We start from the raw sequence: 18,686 nt of genomic DNA on the forward strand, positions 1-18,686 counted from the left end.
TCACAAGAGGACAGTTTCACGTCAAAATGATGCAGAGGAGGCTGTGTTTCCTGACTCCTGCTTAACGTGGTTCTCAAAATATTAAAGAAACCTAGCCATATTCGTCACTTTTGAGGAAAACATTGCTATTTTTTCTGATGGCGGGTAAATGTAAGCGTAAGTGTTCTGTGAGGCTACGGCGCCCTCTGGTGGCAGGAAGTAGGTGCTATATTTTGACGTTTCCGTCTCCGGCAGACATATTGCTTACCAGAGCAAATTCTGGAGAGCTAGCAGTGGTCAAGGATTTGAAATAAATTGACATCGTCACAGCTTGACATACTCAAAATATATAGGACACAATGGGTAAGTTGTTTGGCAAAATGAGAGTGTATGTATACGTTTTGGAAGTTTGAACTTATTTTGTGTCCTCTGAAATAATGATTATGAAATTATCCCGTCACTGTTGTTTAGCTAGTTAGCTAACTCATTAGCTATGTAGCTTGGTAACGTTGCGTCTGTACGCAGTTGAATAGTTGAACAGTTGTTTTTGCTCCTGTTCATGTTCTATTTTTCAGACTGACACTTATTTGGTTTTGGCACAGTATTTTGACAGTCATTACATTTCAAGTGTGGCGTATTCAGTTAATTTTAACCCCAGGAAACAAGCAGTGCTATTTGTGAGCTAACTTGAAGGAAACTTGGCTTACTGCTAACTACGTTAGCTCCGCGTTGTCTCGTTCTTTACAAGGTTAAACACGCGTGCAGGGCTTTGGCCAAAGTTATCATTAGATTTGTGAATATATTGGGCTATAACTTCAACGTAACACTTTGTCAGTCACTTAGACCCCCGTGTTTATGTATATCAAAATATAGTGAGTGACAGCGCTAGCAAGCTGTTTAGGAGCATTCCAGTGCTAATTTTGTTAAATTTATATAGTTAGAACGGTTTGTTGCTGTTGTTCTTGTATTGTGTGTTTTGTGTGCAACTTAACGAAGGTCTTTCAGCGACTCGGTACAAGTTTCAAATTATTGACTCCGTTTAAGGGTGGAAGTTATAGGTCCAGATTTATGCTTGCGCAGCGGCTAGCACATACGTTAGCATAGCTGCCTTAGCCCTTTTACTTAGCCTCACTCTACAAACCCAGTTACACAACAACGATGATACCATTTTAAGGAATCCGTTGTAATTCCGCTTTTGGGCAGGTGGTCCGTGATGTGTAAAACCACCCAGCTGACAAAATCTGTACGAAAGATTTGACAATTGCTATAGTTGAAGCGTTATCGAGCGCCGAATTGTTAGACCTCGTAAGCCTTTGGGTTGGAGTGTACTGATACTGTGGCATTACTGGTCCCGTGTTTTCCAGGCCATTCCTGCACAGGACTATTCACATGTTTGCTCTTTACAGCAGTGTTGCCGGTAAGTTGTTGCTGTAAAAGATGAACGATAAGAGGGCGGGGCAGTCGGTATGCAGTCTGTCAAATACCATTTCAATTCAGTGAGCTTGTTGGCTAGTAATGGTCCAGAAATTACGCTGGACCTCAAACTTCTGATCGTTATACTATCAATTCTACAGGAAACCTGTTTCAACCATGTTTCTGTTTGTTTTCGATATATGAAATATTGACTTGTTATAAAACTCGTCTTGTCACTAAAATAGGGTGTTCTGCATCAACGAGTCATTCTTAATAAGAAAGCTGCTCTGTCGCTGATGTGTCTACATTTTTAGATTCATTCTTAGAAGTTTTGTTCATTCCACAATTCGGAGTCGTGCTGTACTTTTCATTATCTTTCCACATGGGCTTAAAGCATAGAGCGTTGACATCAGGAGTAAGTGCATGCGTGATTTATTTTTATTTCACCTAATCAAGTCGGCGGACTCTTCTTTACAGCTACCACCATTCGGCGTTGACTTCCTACTGCCAGAAGGGTTTCTTCTTAACTGACCCTTTGGACATGTACACTCAGCCACGCTATTTTTGTTCCACCAAGCCTAAACAGCTCACAGGCGTAGGACTCGACAGACAGCATAATCCAACTAACATCGCAGAGAAATGAGAACAATTAGCTGCAACCTGTGTTTGTCCACCCCTGTGGCTGCACCATCTGTATACATTACACACATGTGTAAGCTTCTCACATGGCTGGTTGTGCTTATGTCCTCAAACCATAACATGACCTCAATTTTAAGTGCTTCCTCTAACATTTAACCTCAGAACCTCCTGCTGATGCATGGGGAGGCTTTTGGCACAGACGGTTGGCACCAATCTGCGGTGGTGGCAGGTTTCTTTGTAGTTGCCCCCCACCTCTCTTTTGCTCCCCTGGATCCCCTCGGTGACTCAGGGATAAGGCCGGTGCCCTGTGCTGTTGGATGACTGCACAAAAGCTGGGCAGTCTGTCCCGTGTGGGCACCGATTTATGCTAACTCTGCGATTTAACTCTACTGAATAAATACGTTTGTTCAGGCCACCAGTTGACTGGTTGATGAATAGCTTAGCTGTGTGTTTGTGTGCATGTGTGTAATTTTAGGCTGTGTTGTCTGTTTTTTTTTTTTAAGCTAGTATTTATACCATTTTTATATATAGATGATCTACGTGCTGTTTCTTCATCATGACCTTTTATTAGAGATGGCAGGGGAAATGAATGCAAACTTAATCTCACACATGTTAATTTATATTTCCCTACTCATTATACCCTCATCCAGCTCATCTCAGATGAGACAAATGCGTACATTTGTTTCCTGTTTTGCTTGACTTTTATATGGACGTGTGTGTGTGTGTATGGCCCAGCAGAGCCGTCAGCCAGTCCGGCCAAGGATAACTACAGGATGAACCGCTACAAGAACAAAGCACTGAATCCAGAGGAGATGAGGCGCAGAAGAGAAGAGGAGGGCATCCAACTCAGGAAACAGAAACGAGAACAGCAGGTATGACACGACGTCAAAGCTTCTCCATCCTTCATTCCACATCCTGCATGTCCCTGTTTGGACATCAGGACGTGAATTAAAAATAAATATTTGGTCTTTACCGGTTCTTAAAATCAGTCAAATGCGACCTCAGATGAAATTCAAGATGAATTGCATCGTACCATCATTATTTGTAAAAAAAACAAAACATGCCAAAGCAGTGTGTGATAAACTGAACGCACGTTAAAGCAATACAATGTAACTTCTCAAAAAGCCCACTCTGGAGCTCCCCCTACAGGCTTGGAGGTAATGTACGGTTACACTGTCGTAAATACAACACCCTTTCGCTTTCACGTTTGTTGACGAACCGGCGAGGAGTCAGAAGGTTCAAGCTATGTCGACCGAGAAGGTAAGAGTAATCAAATGTACCTGGGAGCGTGAGAGGGGTCTATTTGTTTTTGCGGTAGGTGTGCCAGAAAGCAAGTCGAAGTACTTCCGCTCAGCTCCCGGGCCGCTCCAGCAAAGTTACATAGCGCAGTTTTTCCAACTCAGACCCCCGAAGGGCATAGGAGACAGGCCAATCGTAATATTAAAACTCATTCTAGCCGCACAATTTTTTTCAAGCTGTTATTTTAAGGTAGAAATGTTACATAGTATTGCTTTTAACTGCTTCTACTGAAATTAAGACGTTCAGTCGCAGCCAGATGCTGCTCATCAACTGCATTTGATTAACTGATCATCAGTAAATGTGAGCACCTCTATAGTTTCTAGCCTGTAGTTGCAGGAGTTTTGTCAGTTTGCTGGTCTGGAGCATTCGGGTGTGTGTTAACACAATGCCAAGGAGGAAAGACATCAGCAGTGATCTTAGAGAAGTAATTGTTGCTGCCCATCAGTCTGGGAAGGGTTATAAAGTTATTTCCATCCTTCTCCCAAGGTCAGAGGAATGCTCGGGGGAACTTTAACAAACCCAAGAGCTACATCTCAGAATCTACAGGCCTCAGTTAGCAAGTTAAATGTTAAAGTTCATGACAGCACAATTAGAAAAATAGAGAACCAGTATGGCTTGTTTGGATGGGTTGCAGGACAAAGCCTCTTCTCTCTAAAAAGAACATGACAGCACAGCTTAGGATCAGTGTCCACACAGTGCTGGCCAAACGCTGGGAGTTGCTGCCTACTGGAAAAAGGTATCAAGGGAGTAGTTCTCGGTTGTTGTTTTTTTTTTTTGTTTGCTTTTTCCATGACAACAATATCTCTACTGTATTTAGCCTCCATCTCTGCTGTAACTGCTGTTTGTTAACTAGCTTTATCCCTTTGTTTTGTATTATGTATTTGTCCGTCTACTATTTAACATATTTTGTTAATCCGTGACCATCACACATTGGAAGTTTGCCCTTGAATTAACAAGAGTCGAGCCTGTCGCAACTCACTCTGACAGCCATAGTGCAAGGAGAGGTCAGTGTATGACACAGGACATCATAAACAGCAGAACAATAAATATCCTAATCTTGTAAAAGTGCGAGGCCTACTATTGGCCGGAGCCCAGTTGCAGGACTGTTATAGTTTAAACGAGGGTTTAGGGAGACGTTCGGTCCCGTAGAGCTTCTGAGTAATCTGTTGTCACCTGTGGGACAGACCGTGACTTATTTTTATTTCAGCTTTGTCGCCATCACATCATTATTTATATTATTACTGTCAACACTTAGAGTTGCCTGTATTAAAGCTGCTGTGATAACACTGGTGCCTTTCTGAGAAGTTAAAAGGTTTTCAGCTTTGTGCACTTAAAGTGGCTCTTTGAAAAATCCCGCTGGGTGCAGAACTTTTTCCCCAAGGCGGGCACATTCTGCTTACGCTCGCTCAGAAAAATAAAAACATTATGTGGACACCAGCCCTCAGGTTTGAAAAGTTGTCAGAGCAGACCCCTAGACTTCTGGAACAAGGTCCTTTGGACAAATGAGATCAAAGTACAGATGTTTGGTGATAATGCACAGCAGCATGTTTGGAGAAAACCAAACACAGCATATCAGCACAAACACCTCACACCAGCTGTCAAGCACGGTGGTGGAGGGTTGATGATGTGGGCTGGTTCTGCAGCCACAGGACCTGGACACCTTGCAGCCCTTGAGTCCACCATGAACTCCTCTGTATACTAAAGTATTCTAAAGGTCAAATGTGAGGCCATCTGTCTGACAGCTAAAGCTCGGCTGAAACTGGATCATCAACAGGACAATGATCCTAAACACAGCAGCAGATCTACAGCAGAATGTCTGAGAAAGGGAAGAATCAAGGTGCTGCAATGCTCCAGTTAAAGTCCAGACCTCAGTCTGAAAGAAATAATGTGATTGGCTCTTTAATAGAGCTGTGAAGAATCAAATCATGCAAACCTCAGTGAACTGAGGCAACATTTTAAACAGGACTGGACCAAAATGTCTTCACATTGATGTGACACTGGTAGCATCATACAGAAAATTATTACTTTTTTTTTTTGTTAGACAATTGACAAAATTTAATATCTCATGTTTGTTGTGTTTAATCAATTTGAAGACCACGTATGTCCCAAATGATTTAAGTTTTTTTGTAATGTCCTGATATGAAAAAAGAAAAGATTGAAAGAAGATACACTTTCATTTCACACGATTTCGTGTCTTTGTCATCTGCGAATGATGAGGAGGATGATGATGATATTCTGGCTTGTTTGAACGTGTACTCTCACCATTTCCCAATCGCAGCTTTTCAAGAGGAGAAATGTGGACGTTCTCAACGAAGAGGAAGCCATGTTCGAGAGTCCGCTGGTGGACTCGTACCTCACCTCTACCGTAACAGTGAGTGTCTCTCTTTTCTTTTCGTGCTTTTTATGCTAACGGACAAACAGAGGGTTTATTTTGGTTGCTTTTGTTGTTGGTAGTTTCTGTCTCGTTTCCCAGCCTGTGGCTTTAGAATAGTGACGTTTGTGCTGACTGGTTTGTGCGCGTTTGCTTACAGGAAGGGGTCATTACCAGAGACATGGTTGAGATGCTTTTTTCAGAGGACCCAGAGCTTCAGCTTGCCACAACACAAAAGTTCAGAAAACTACTTTCCAAAGGTACTGATTGGCCTTGATGCTCCATAAGAGCTGTAATGGTCGTGGGAGTTTAGCAGACTAAACGAAATGCCAGTGTGTGATTTTCTTCGCTGCTCATTTCAGAGCCTAACCCACCAATCGACGAAGTCATAAATACACCCGGAGTCGTGGAGAGGTTTGTTGAGTTCCTGAAGAAGAGCGTCAACTGCACACTACAGGTCAGTCGCTGAAAACATTCTCTTGTGCTGATAAACGTCTGTGTGAGAAACTAATGTGCTACAGGCGCAGCAACGCTACACCAAAGGATTTGGATTTAAATGGATTCTTATTAGCTGTGGTCCCGTTAAAAAGATAAAACCAGTCCGTGCTGGAATGGCTCACAAGTATAAAGAATTCAAATTCAAAGGTTTAGCTGACCCGGCATACCGACAAGGATTCCAAGCTTTCTCCTCATGTGTTAAAAAGTTGCATGGTAAAATGTCTTTAAATCTCACTTTGCTTCTGCCCCCATTTCGTGCCACCTGCAGTTCGAAGCCGCTTGGGCTCTGACCAACATAGCGTCAGGAACGTCCCTGCAGACTAAGACGGTTATCGAGGCCGGAGCTGTTCCGATCTTCATAGAACTTCTTAACTCGGACTTTGAGGACGTCCAAGAGCAAGTAAAGGCTTCAGAGTTGAATTTGTGTAACAAGTTGTGTCTCAATGTTCCATATCATATCAAACTCTGAAATTCCCTTGCTTGTTACTTTTTCCTCAGGCTGTGTGGGCCTTGGGTAATATTGCAGGGGATAGTGCCGTATGCAGAGACTTTGTGCTGAACTGTAACATCCTTCCACCTCTATTAATGTAAGTCGATTCATTTATTCCTCTTGTTTGTTACCTTTTTTTAAAGGTTCCATTCCTCTGTTATGATCTCATCTCCTGGGTTTTTGGTTTTGTTTGCTTGCTTTTTCAGGCTTTTGACCAAATCCACTAGACTGACCATGACTAGAAATGCAGTGTGGGCTCTGTCTAATCTCTGTAGAGGAAAAAACCCGCCACCTGCTTTCGAAAAGGTAACATTGGCACGGAATTGAAAGCTGTTGAACAGAAAGAGGCTCGTAGCTTTTTTGGTTTATGATCGAGTCAATGAGCTACACATAGTGGCATTGGCAGGGGTAAGATGAACACTCCCAAAGATACAGATGGTTACATTTCTGGTTGACACGGCAAGAAGTCACCGCTGATACTTACATGAGACTGAAATAACTTTATTCTAGAAGGAAAGGAATTATTTAACTGCTGTAAAAGGACGGTTGGAGCGAGCTATGTGATGCTGTCTCAAACAGGATGAATAAGCAGGCTTTTAGCTGAAGCGTGTGGTCTGAACGCCAGTTTTCATTCTACAGAAATTGCTCTTGGATATTTTTAGTGAGTGATACTGATGCATTAGGAGCATTTGAACTTGGAGAAATCACATGGAGCTCAACTGCTTCTCTCCGTGGCTCTTATTTGCCCGAGCCGTTTTGTCTTCATGTGTCTGGGTGGTAGGGGTGGGACGATATGCTTTGGTCACGATTCGATTGTATCACGATTCTTGATAATTGCGATTCTCCAAGTATTGCGATTCGATATAATCAGTAATTGCAATTTTCTTCCTCCTTAAAAAAAAACAAACAAGTTGAATCATACACTTCTAGAATGAATTTCGTTCCCATAAACAATGCACATCAGTCTGTGTCAGTCATTCCAGCAGCTGACATTTATTTTAAAAAGAGGCATTTTTTTAAAGTTTACAGTTACAAAATGAATTGAAATGTCCACACAGCACAAATGTGGGCTAGTTTTAACATAACTTAATGTGATGAATTGATGAAGTTTATCTGGACACGGATATGATGTAATATAATCGAAAAAGCTTCCCTTGGCATAGCAAATGTGTTTAGCATAAACGGTATTCAGATTACAATTCTGCTGCCATAATGCTGGACAGGACAAGGGTAAAAAAAAAATATTTATTTATATATTTTTATATATATATATATATATATATATATATATATATATATATATATGATCGATTCAGGGGAGAAAAATTGATTTTTAAAATCATCCCATTAAAAAAATTGCGATTATGTACATGAATCGATTTTATCGCCCACCTCTACTGGGTGGCGCAAGTTTTTCTGGTAATAAATATGTATTCTGTTTGCGCTGTCTAGGTTTCACCTTGTCTGCCAGTACTGTCCAGACTCTTATTTAGCAGTGACCCAGACTTGCTGGCAGATGCCTGCTGGGCTCTCTCTTACCTCTCAGATGGCCCCAATGACAAGATCCAGGCTGTCATTGACTCTGGTGTCTGCAGGCGCCTGGTGGAACTGCTCATGTAAGTTAAGGCTTTAACTTCTTGTTTCTGTCACGCTGAATTTGACCCGTGACATTCTTGAAATTCCCACATTATTAAACCCTCCTCTCTGCAGGCACACTGACTATAAGGTGGCCTCCCCTGCCTTGAGAGCTGTGGGAAACATTGTCACTGGCGATGACATTCAAACACAGGTGAGTTCATGCCGTAGATCTGGCTGCGCCTGTTCAACAAGCTCACGACTTGAGGAAAAGATCAAACTTTTAGATACTTAATGGCGAGTGCAGATTGTTGTGAGGAGACTCCAAACTTCAACAATAACCACCCCCATCATAATCATGACAGAAGTAGAAGGATAAATGTACAGTTTGTGGCAGTGTGTGTGTTAATGGCTTGTCAGGCCTGACCTCGGTGCTTTGTGTTCAGGTGGTGTTGAACTGCTCAGCCCTGCCCTGCCTGCTGCACCTCCTCAGCAGTGCTAAAGAGTCCATTCGCAAAGAAGCATGCTGGACCATCTCAAACATCACAGCAGGCAACCGAGCACAAATACAGGTGAGGAACAAACCGAGTAGATAAGGGGACACCCTGCAGATAATCCTATGCAGCCCAGGCTGGCCTGTATGTCGGGCTGGTTTGGCACAGCTGTCACCGTTGTGTTTGATCCTGATTTATTTTTATTTATACGCTGCCAACTTAAAGCAGAAAATGCTTTATCCTTTTTGTAACGGTGGCTAACATCAGTTTGTATTTCTTGCAGCATGCCCACCGAGTGTGTTGTTTTTTTTTTTTTTTTAAATAAAACATTGTTTTTTTTTACTGTTTCTTTTATTTAGCAGTCTTTTTATTTTCTCACAGATTCTTTCGTCTGTGACCAAAAACAAACTTTTACTTCCGTCAGTAGTTGCATCAGACGCTGCTTTTAAATGTTTTATCGGCAGCATCTTTGATCCAGATGCGTTTTATTTCAGTGACACTGAAGTGCAAACAGAAAGAGCAGCTGCTCCTAAAGTTACTGGCAGCTCTGTTTAATGCAGCCGTATTGACGTTGGAAATGTTTTCTTTCACTTTTTAGATTAAATATTCTGGAAAACAGGTTAATTCCACATTAGTTATTTTTTATTTTTTTCCCCCACATTCCAAGGCTGTGTCTTAGATACAGCTTAGTCAACGATTCCATAACCATACTGAAACTGATCTTCCCTGATCTCCTCTATCATCCCCCTCCACAGACTGTTATTGATGCCAACATCTTTCCAGTGCTGATTGACATCCTACAGAAAGCTGAATTCCGGACCCGGAAAGAAGCCGCCTGGGCCATCACCAACGCTACCTCTGGAGGAACACCAGAGCAGATCCGGTTAGAGCAGCATCTTGTCATCCATTCATTAAATAATGAGATTTCCTTTAGTTTCCATCCCGATTCAGAAAGTTAATAACCAGATTTGTAGGGTCGTCTTACTGAACAGGTTGTTGGAAGCTCTTTAGTGATAAAACAGGCGACGATTGGAAGCGTTCATTTCAGTAATATGTTTTTGAATTGCTTGAAGCCCCCAGAAAAGTGAAGAGTTATACTCTTATCTATAGGAAACCCGTTTTGATACAAAGTGACTCCTGTGTGAAGCTGTGCAGCGTAAGCTGATCTGTTTCAAGCAAAACGGAATTTAAACCTCAGTCCAAAAATCATCATCTTCGTACCAGACATCCGTCTCTCGTGTTTGCTTTTAGGTATCTGGTGAACCTGGGCTGCATCAAACCTCTGTGCGATCTGCTGACCGTGATGGACTCGAAGATCGTTCAGGTCGCTCTCAACGGGTTAGAAAACATCCTGAGGCTGGGCGAGCAGGAGGCCAAGCAGGAGAACAACGGCACCGGCGTTAATCCTTACTGCAGCCTCATTGAAGAAGCCTACGGTACCGTGAGACCCACACAAACGCATGCATGCTGAAAGTCTGAGATAACAGATAAATCTATGAGTGAAAAACCTGGTCAACATTGCTGAACCAAACCTTTGTACTGTCGGCACTGACATGATGCAGCACTTCATCCACCGCTCCTCTAACTCTGATGCTCCGGTCATTCTGGAACAGAGTCCAGTCTCTGTGTTCTGTGAGTTGTATCTCTGAGTTGTTCGGTTTACTCGATGCAGACCAATAGTTTGGCCCTTCTGAAACAAGTTTTCCACGACCACAGGACGTGTCCTCTGACATATTTGTGCTCTGAATGAGAAACTCGAACCGCATCATTTCGGGCTGGAGAACGTAAATCCCTGCAGTGCTTTTCCGGTTTGCTTTGTTACGTCCTGGTGGGGACTTTATCTTGGACCAGGCGGTGTCCAAGAAGTTTTGGGGGTTAAAGGCGGGGTAGGGGATCTTTTTCTGGAGCATTTTTTTACATATTGCTTGAAATACTCTTCACACCCCCATTGCAACCAATTAATTAAAAGTTTTGACACAAATATGAAAAGTTTTAGTGGCCTCTAGAACGTACAATCTAGGAAAAACACTATCCAATCATACTGAACGGACCGTTAACGATGATTGGATTCTGATGCGTCTATGAAACTGCAACCTGCTCCTCCCTCCCCCTCCTTCCCCCTGTGCACGTACCCTGCTCCGTGAACGAATTACGCGTCCAGAAGCTTGGCAGGAAGCTAAACTAGAGCCAGCTTGGCTAGCACCTAGCATTATTAAACGTATAGTTAGCATATACTAAATACTAAATACGGCAACGATCGATTCTTGCTGTCAGAACAGCGCTCGTGCACCTTCGTGTACTCTAGAAGCGTGCCTTCGGGGGGGAAAATGAAGAAAAGGGTTGGGACTTTTTACCTGTGTATTTTCAAAATGCAGCTTCACTGGACTCAAAATCCAGGATCTCCTACCCTACCTTTTAATTTTAGAATTTCTTTATTTATTAATCAGTTGTAGGCAATGTTCCCTCTAAGCTGCACGCCTGCGCACTGCTCGCACATTCTCAGCGCACAAGAAAATCTATGCAGCGCATAAAGTAAAATTCCCCATAAACGTATTAAATAATATCTAATACTAGACCTAATCTAATTAATTAGACCAATAATGTGTTTTTTCTGTACCATTTTTCAATGTAACGCAGTGAGTGCCAGGTGTTCAGCCATGCGATACGGTTTACTTACGCTGTGCAGCCAATCAGAGCATTGATAGTGCTTACATTTGTGGGCTGCCCATACGCGCCGTGCAGGTTAGCTAGCTAACAACAGTGCGGCGGAGTTAAGAGTTAAGAGACGCAACTCCTTATCATGGCGAAACGAACGGGCAGCACCAGCGACACATCCACTCACCAAGCCAAAGTAAAAAAGAAATGCGGTTCTTTTAGGATGGAATGGCTGCCTGAGTGCAAATAGAACAACAAGCGGTGAAACTGGGGGAAATTTTTTCTTTTTCGAGTGAGAAAGATCTACTCTGCAAAACATGCAGGCTGCAAGCATGACACATCTCATGAACAACACATTTTTTGTCTTTTTCATTTTAAGTGGGCCAAATCACTTATATTAAAAGTAAACGAATGAAAATTGCTGCTGTGATTTGATTCTTTTAATAAGCCATGTAACTTGCTATGATCCAAGGTTTAGAACAGGTGTGATAGTGGTGTGTGGCCACAGCGTGGTCCTCAGTGTGCTCAGGGAGCTTTGTGTGTATGCCCAGACACATGAAAAATTAGAGGGAACAAAGTATTGCTTACTTTTAGCCGGAGTCAGCAGTGACAGCGCTATTTGTTCATCAACTCTCTGTTGATCAACCTTATAAACATTCTTTAATCCAACATCACTTGTTTATTCAGGTCTCGACAAGATTGAGTTCCTCCAGAGCCACGACAACCAAGAGATCTACCAGAAGGCCTTTGACCTAATTGAGCACTACTTCGGGGTGGAGGATGAGGACAGCAATCTAGCCCCTCAGGTGGACCAGGCCAACCAGCAGTTCCTGTTCCCCCAGCAGGAGGCACCCATGGAGGGCTTCCAGCTATAAGACGGCGCCCCTCTCCTCTAAAATACACCACTTACCACCCCCCCCACACTCCCTGATTACCGCGAGCACACACAAACCCACCCACCATTTGGAGGAAAGCTAAAACTGTCGCCATCTCCAGCCGAAGATCTCCCTCTTGTCTTCATTCTTTCCGACCAGCCAACTGACTTCTCACAGGGTAGACTTTTGATTAATTTTTTTCCTGGTCAGTTGGGGCATGTCACACCAACTCTGTTACACTTAGCAGGAGAACAGATCACCTCATAGCCCAAAGCGTCAGCCGGCCCCGGCTTCAGACGCGCACAGAAGACATCCTCCTGCCATTTGATAAATCTTTCATCCCCTCATTGACAGTAACAGTGTTTTTTCTTGGTTAAAGTCTTCATGTCCATCTCTATTCCAATGGGACATACCTATTTCCTGGATTACACATGCGCCCCCCCCCCCCTTGCAGAGTTTGCAGACCTGGGTGCATGAGGTGAAGTATGCCCAGCTCTTGATGTCAGTTTGACTTTGTGCAATTCAACAAAAATAACTGCAACTTTTCTCCCCCTTTTTTTTTTGTTTTATTTTATTTAATTTTTTTAGTTGAATAATTTAAGTTCTTCCCAACCTTTATTTAGCTGCTCTGTTTTTGTTCTTCCTTTTCCTTTCCTCTTAATGGAACGTGCTTGGGTTTCTACAAAGAAAACTCCCTGATTGTTTTGCTTCAGGCTGATCTAAATCTGCTGCACAAGCCAAGAGGTGACTCGTATGGGTTTTTTGTTTTTTTTGGGGGGGGGACAAATTGTTTGGGTGGGTGGGAAAAGGATGAAAATTAGCGTGTAACTTTAGGACAAAAAAAAAGCAGAATAATACGAACTTTGGAAGGGCTTTGAGTGGGATACTGGTGAAGGTGTTGGGATTTCGGAGGAATTCTTAATCCAAAAAGATTTAAAAAAAAAAAAAAAAAGAAGGGAAAAAACTTTAAAAAACTTAAAAAAAAATAAAAAAAATCCAGGCTTCAAGGGTGGAATAGTTAGAGATCCAATGTTCGTCGTGTGCTGTGTTATTAATAAGAATACATCTGAATTATGAAGTGATCTAACTATTGAGTTAAACAAGGTATAGTTTGGGGGGGGGGGCAGCAGCAGAAAACCAAACTTATTTTTATATTTAGCTACATTCGATGGATCTCAGATGCTAAAAGTAAGGTCGGATACCTCTCGCAGGAATGGAGATTTCGTAAGACGCAACGTTTAAAAAAAGTGTAATGTGTTTCTGCTGGGTAGCTCGGCCCTGTGCTTTCCCCCCCCCCCCTACTTGTATGTGGCAGGGTTTTTGCATGGTGTTATATTATCCTGCCTGCAGTCACTGAGTATCCCCGGCCGGACGCGAGCAGCTGGCGCGGCGAGATGGGAAACAGTCTGAAGAACCACTGCGAGGTGATCTTTGCACACCCGCTTCAGGGGTTCAAGGCAGAAGCTGGGCCGTTATGCAACGATTTGTGGTGGTGTGAGTAGTGATAGCGTAGTGACCATGTTGGTGTTTTGTATAGTGGTAGAGTTGATCAATAACCTATGGCATTCTATATCACTATATCTTTGAGGAATGGGAATAACAAGCGCTAATGATTTTGGCATGTGTCCGGGTGCAGATGTAAATAGCCTAATTCTCCGCCTCCGTGTCCCATCGTGGGTCGAAAAGCAGCCGGAAGTTTGGCTGGGGATATTTCTCAGATGAGTGACGAGCCTAACTGCAACACAAATTCAAGTATGGACATATATTTGAATTTTGATGTATTTGCATTATATATGAATATATATTTGCGCACACTTCATGCACACTTGCATACAACACCAGCAGACACTGTACACACACCTCACACAGATGAGTGGCTCGTAGCAAGAAATAAGTTTCCATGATCTTTGGATTGAATAAAAAGTGAGTTTGTTTTTTTTTATTTAATTTTTTATCTGGGAAAACGGCGGTTTTCTTTATTTTTCTCTAATTACAGGAATGTTTACCCTCGGTTCTGTAATCGTTGAGATTTGTTGTTTTTTTTTCTTTTGATCGAGACAGAAGTCGGAAGCAGTTTATGGAAACTTTTCTCTTTTGTTGTTTCTAGCCACAGGACTTGAAGATGGTTTGAATAAACCCTGATCACAGGCTGGTTCTGCCTCTGATGGGGATTTAAAGCCAGTCTCGGGTCAGTGTTGAGGCTCTGTGGGAGAAGCAGACCTGTGTGATGTTTGACTGACAGGCACCATGTGAGGGAGAGGTTGATCGACTCTATTAAGACTTATGTCCCAGTCAGAGTCTGGGAGCCCCTGTTCTGTGGATCACTGAAGCAGCCCTACCCTAACATCATGAAAATGTGAACAGAGTTGAGTTTCTTTTGATAAGATATGCCCCCCCCCCCGGAAATAAAAAAGAAAAACCCCTAATTGGAAGGGTCTCTTTCTGTTCATGTACCCGGGCGGCTGCTGGAAGTGGTTTAAGCGTTAATGGACACATGAACATACGGCAGTTTGATATTCTCCATAGAACACGTGCGTTCCCGACTGACACAAGAGGTCAAACCATGACAACTTATCTCTACGTGACTGATGTGTAGAGCAGCTTTTTAGAACTGAAGTTGATTTCAAGACCGATTTTAGTGCTCGGGCTGCAGATAATGCCAGAATTACAATATTTAAAAGAAAAGGGGGGGGGGGGGGGGGGAGAAATCACTGCATCATCCGGGAAAGAATCTTTATATTCGCTGAAAATGAAAATGCACTCCTGCTCACTAAAGTGCCAATCCGACCAACAAAGACTGGAGGTTCTTTTTGTTTCTGTCTTTGACTTGTAGATGATTTCTTTATATCTTTATTTACTTGAATGTGCACACGTTTTTTGTGCAAAACATTGCTGCTCTATTTTCCTTATCTTTAAAGTTACATTATTTGCCACTGTTTCTCTGGGGAAAGTGGCATTCTTTACTGGGGCACCTAAATGACGATGTCCAATTGTCTTGGCTGGGGGGAGGGGGAGGACGGGTTGGCATAAAACTGGTCTTAGTTCGCTGATCTGATGGTCCCTGCTGTGAGTCTTTTGATGGTTCTCGCTGCTCATAGCTGAGCTGTAGATGTTCGGGTTAAAAGTAGTCTCGCGCTGTCGGTAAATGATTGTTTCATTTGAGGTCAAGGCCTGCAGTCAGTCGCTCTGTGCTAATAGGAAAGCTGGAGCTGGAGTTGACGTCGCGGCACCGAAATGTGGCACACGATGCAAATGAAGCGACTTTCATAGCAGAGAAATGGTTTTTGAGCTCCAGTTTGTCGGTTCCTCTCCCTCTGTGAGAGGAAAACGCTCTTTTTTTTTTTTTTTCTCTCTCGAACTTTCAACTTTTCTTTTCAAAAAAAAAAAAAAACCTGCTAAACAATTGAATCCAGAAGACTGCATAAACATTGTTCATAGTCGGGATGGAGATCCGCCGACCGCTCTCACGGGCGACTCATTCCGCCGGGTGGAGCGAACAGAGACGACTGCTTGACATTTTTCTCTAAGTTTAAAATCTGGGTTTCAGAAAAGGCGCAGTGATTTACATTAAAAAGTATTATAATTTAAACTATGTATGTTCTGATACATTGACAGGGATTCAGATGCAATTCTAATCACTTCTGAGAAGTGGAGAAGAAGAAGAAAAGATAATAGATTTAAAAAACAAACAAAAAAAAAGCCTCAATCAAACTTGTGACGGGATGAATAGAAAAATGGTAAAGATACAAGCCTTTTCTGCTTTTCTTGATCCTTTTCCTGATCAGGATACTCTGGGCTATATTTTTGGATAATGGTGTTTAAAGTACAAGTTTGTCCTAATCAGACTGCGTGATCAGGAACCTTGTTGTCTACAGGGGAGTGAACAGACATCTCGAAATATCTCAAATCTGACTTGTCTTCCGTCCTAGACGCTGTCGGTGTCTCTATCAAAATCTCAAGCCACACTTGGCTTGGTCAAGTAATGTCTACGCTACAAATGTTTACAGTGCTACGTGTTTGTAAAGTACTTTTCATACGCCATCTGTGACCAGCCCTGATGTATTCGCAGCTCTGGTCCTCCCATTTCTTTTTGCTCTTATTTATTTTCTCTTCTCTTGTTTATGGTTTTTCGTTCGCTCCAAATTACCCATCTTATACTGTGACTCGACTTGACTTTACCGACGGTATGAATGAGTGACGAGAAACTTAATACGCTTCAACTGAACATGACACACAAACATGAACATCAATTTAGGAAAAAGAGGAAAAAAAAAAAAGAAAAAACTGCGTACAACAAACTGCAACAATATTAAAAATGTAAAGAAAATATATTAAATTTAAGAATTGTTCAGAGGAAATACTGTACAAAAGAAATAAAGTTGTGTTGCAACCCTTTCATGCATATATGGCTTCTTGTTCCTGTTTGTTTGTCCGATGTGTTGGAGGTGCGTTTCAGGTGGGGGTTTATCCCAGATGGAAGACTCATTTCACAAGCATCCCCTTCCCGGTAGAACATAGAGAAAATCAAATGTCGAAAGTGAGGCGTTTTACTATGTCCTGAAATTATTATCCTGAATTTGATGTTAGCAACATTTCTCAAAAAAGTTGGGACAGGAGCACGTTTACCACAGTGTAGCCTCCCCTCGTCTTTTGACAGCAGTCTGTAAACATCTGGACAGTGAGGAGAACAGCTGCTGGACCTTTGGGAGAGAAATGGTGTCCCCTTCTTGTCTGATTTAGGATTCTGCTGGCCTCAATTTCAAGATTGGTTCATATTTGAATGAGAAACCAAATTGCCTCACTTTCAACATTTGACATCTTTGCTATTTACAAGTGTGAATGACAGATTTGCAGATTATTACATGCTGTGTTTATGTACAGTTTTTATTTTTCACAGCATCCCAATTTATTATTATTTTTTTTTAGGAATTGGGGTTTCATAATAAATTTGGTATATTTTAAGGGAAATGCAGACTGCATCACAGGACTCTGGAAAGTAGTGATCGTGAAGCATTAAGTGGATTTGATTTCACATTTGGGAAAACCACAATTTTCATTTTGTTGACATTTGACAACTAAAATTGACTCGAGTTACCATTAACAGTGTTGAATGCTAATTGTTACAAAAAGCTTGATTGGTGAAGGCATAGAACAATGCAGTATCATCTACATAAAAAGTGACTGGCAAAACTGTTAATATACGGTGTATAATGAATAGGAGGGGTCCCAGGACAGATCCTTGGGGCACACCCTCAGCCTGACAGGTCATTTTCCAACCAAAGGACGACTTTTAGTCCTTATAGCAAACTTAAAGTCTGCCTCGTTTAATCCATCATTGTCAGAATCGGAATCAGAAAAGGTTTTATTGCCAAGTAATTTTTACATCACAAGGAATTTGGCCTGGTCTCTTTGGTGCCATAAAAACAAAAAATATAATAATAATAAAATAAAGTACTGCTTGGAGCCCTGAGCCACTAGGGGGCCCCCGAGAGCTGAGGTGCATTCAATCAAAGATTGTCTAGTTACTTTATAAACTGTCTCAAACAGTGGCGAACGTTCGTGGTGAACATGTTTTCTTTGAACAGTTAAATTTAAATGATTTAGTCAAAGATTGTCTAGTTAACATGCCATTCTATAATTCCATAATTGCACTGTAAGTTCCACTGTAGGATATGTTCGCGGAGAACTAGCCCCTCAGAGTGTTTGCGATTGTTGGCAACGTTCGCCGGGAATTCAAGGCTAGTGGAAAATAAAAACCATACTTATGAAATCGATATCATGAACAGCTTTACTTGTCACAAAGAATCTTTAAATGAACACAATTATTATTGGATGGCCAGCTACACCCGGTAGATAAATAGCAACAGGCGAATATCAAGTGCCAACGTAGACAACGTAGTCTTTTTTAGTTATTTATTTATTCTTTACATGTATATTTTAAAAATAACAATGTTTTTCATGTTTGGAATAAAAAGAGGTTTTATTTCATACATTTTTCGTTGGTGTCAGATGTTTTGGTGACGAACACTGGTCGGTAGGGCCCCCACAGACTCTAGAATCGCCACTGTGGATGAGGTGAGGATGGACTCGATGATGGAGGTGTAGAAGTGCACCATGGTATTTGGCAGGTTGAATTTTTTTCAGCTGCCGCAGAAAGTACATCCTCTGCTGAGCCTTCTTGGTGAGGGAGCTGATGTTCAGCTCCCACTTGAGGTCCTGGGAAATGATGCTGTCCAGGAAGCGGGAGTCTGTCAGGGTGATGGGGGTGAGTGGGGCTGCTGGGCTCTTCCTGTAATCCACAACCATCTCCACTGTCTTCACAGCAGTGAGCTCCAGGTTGTTCAGCCCACACCAGGTCACCAGATGGTCAATCTCCCACCAGAGATGAGTCCAATGAG

The 18,686-nt window shown here is 42.2% G+C and overlaps 1 protein-coding gene across 3 annotated transcripts; it reads left to right on the forward strand.

Annotated features, from left to right (window-relative positions):
* The first annotated feature begins 223 nt into the window (after window positions 1-223).
* Window positions 224-13,220, forward strand: kpna6 (karyopherin alpha 6 (importin alpha 7)). Of its 3 annotated transcripts, none has more exons than XM_075450461.1 (14): window positions 224-342; window positions 2,767-2,903; window positions 5,609-5,701; window positions 5,862-5,961; window positions 6,064-6,158; window positions 6,468-6,599; window positions 6,698-6,786; window positions 6,896-6,995; window positions 8,142-8,305; window positions 8,400-8,478; window positions 8,711-8,836; window positions 9,514-9,641; window positions 10,010-10,194; window positions 12,101-13,220. In XM_075450461.1, exons 1-14 carry the CDS (start codon window positions 339-341, stop codon window positions 12,286-12,288), a joined length of 1,620 nt encoding a protein of 539 aa, XP_075306576.1. In that variant the 5' UTR covers window positions 224-338; the 3' UTR covers window positions 12,289-13,220. The 3 variants fall into 3 exon arrangements, with proteins under 3 accessions (XP_075306576.1, XP_075306577.1, XP_075306578.1); XM_075450462.1 differs by having other exon boundaries at window positions 2,770-2,903; XM_075450463.1 differs by lacking the exons at window positions 8,400-8,478; window positions 8,711-8,836; window positions 9,514-9,641; window positions 10,010-10,194; window positions 12,101-13,220 and having other exon boundaries at window positions 8,142-8,309.
* Window positions 13,221-18,686: the final 5,466 nt, after the last annotated feature.

The sequence above is a fragment of the Odontesthes bonariensis genome, chromosome 18 (assembly GCF_027942865.1).
Source record: "Odontesthes bonariensis isolate fOdoBon6 chromosome 18, fOdoBon6.hap1, whole genome shotgun sequence".
NCBI lineage: Eukaryota > Metazoa > Chordata > Actinopteri > Atheriniformes > Atherinopsidae > Odontesthes > Odontesthes bonariensis.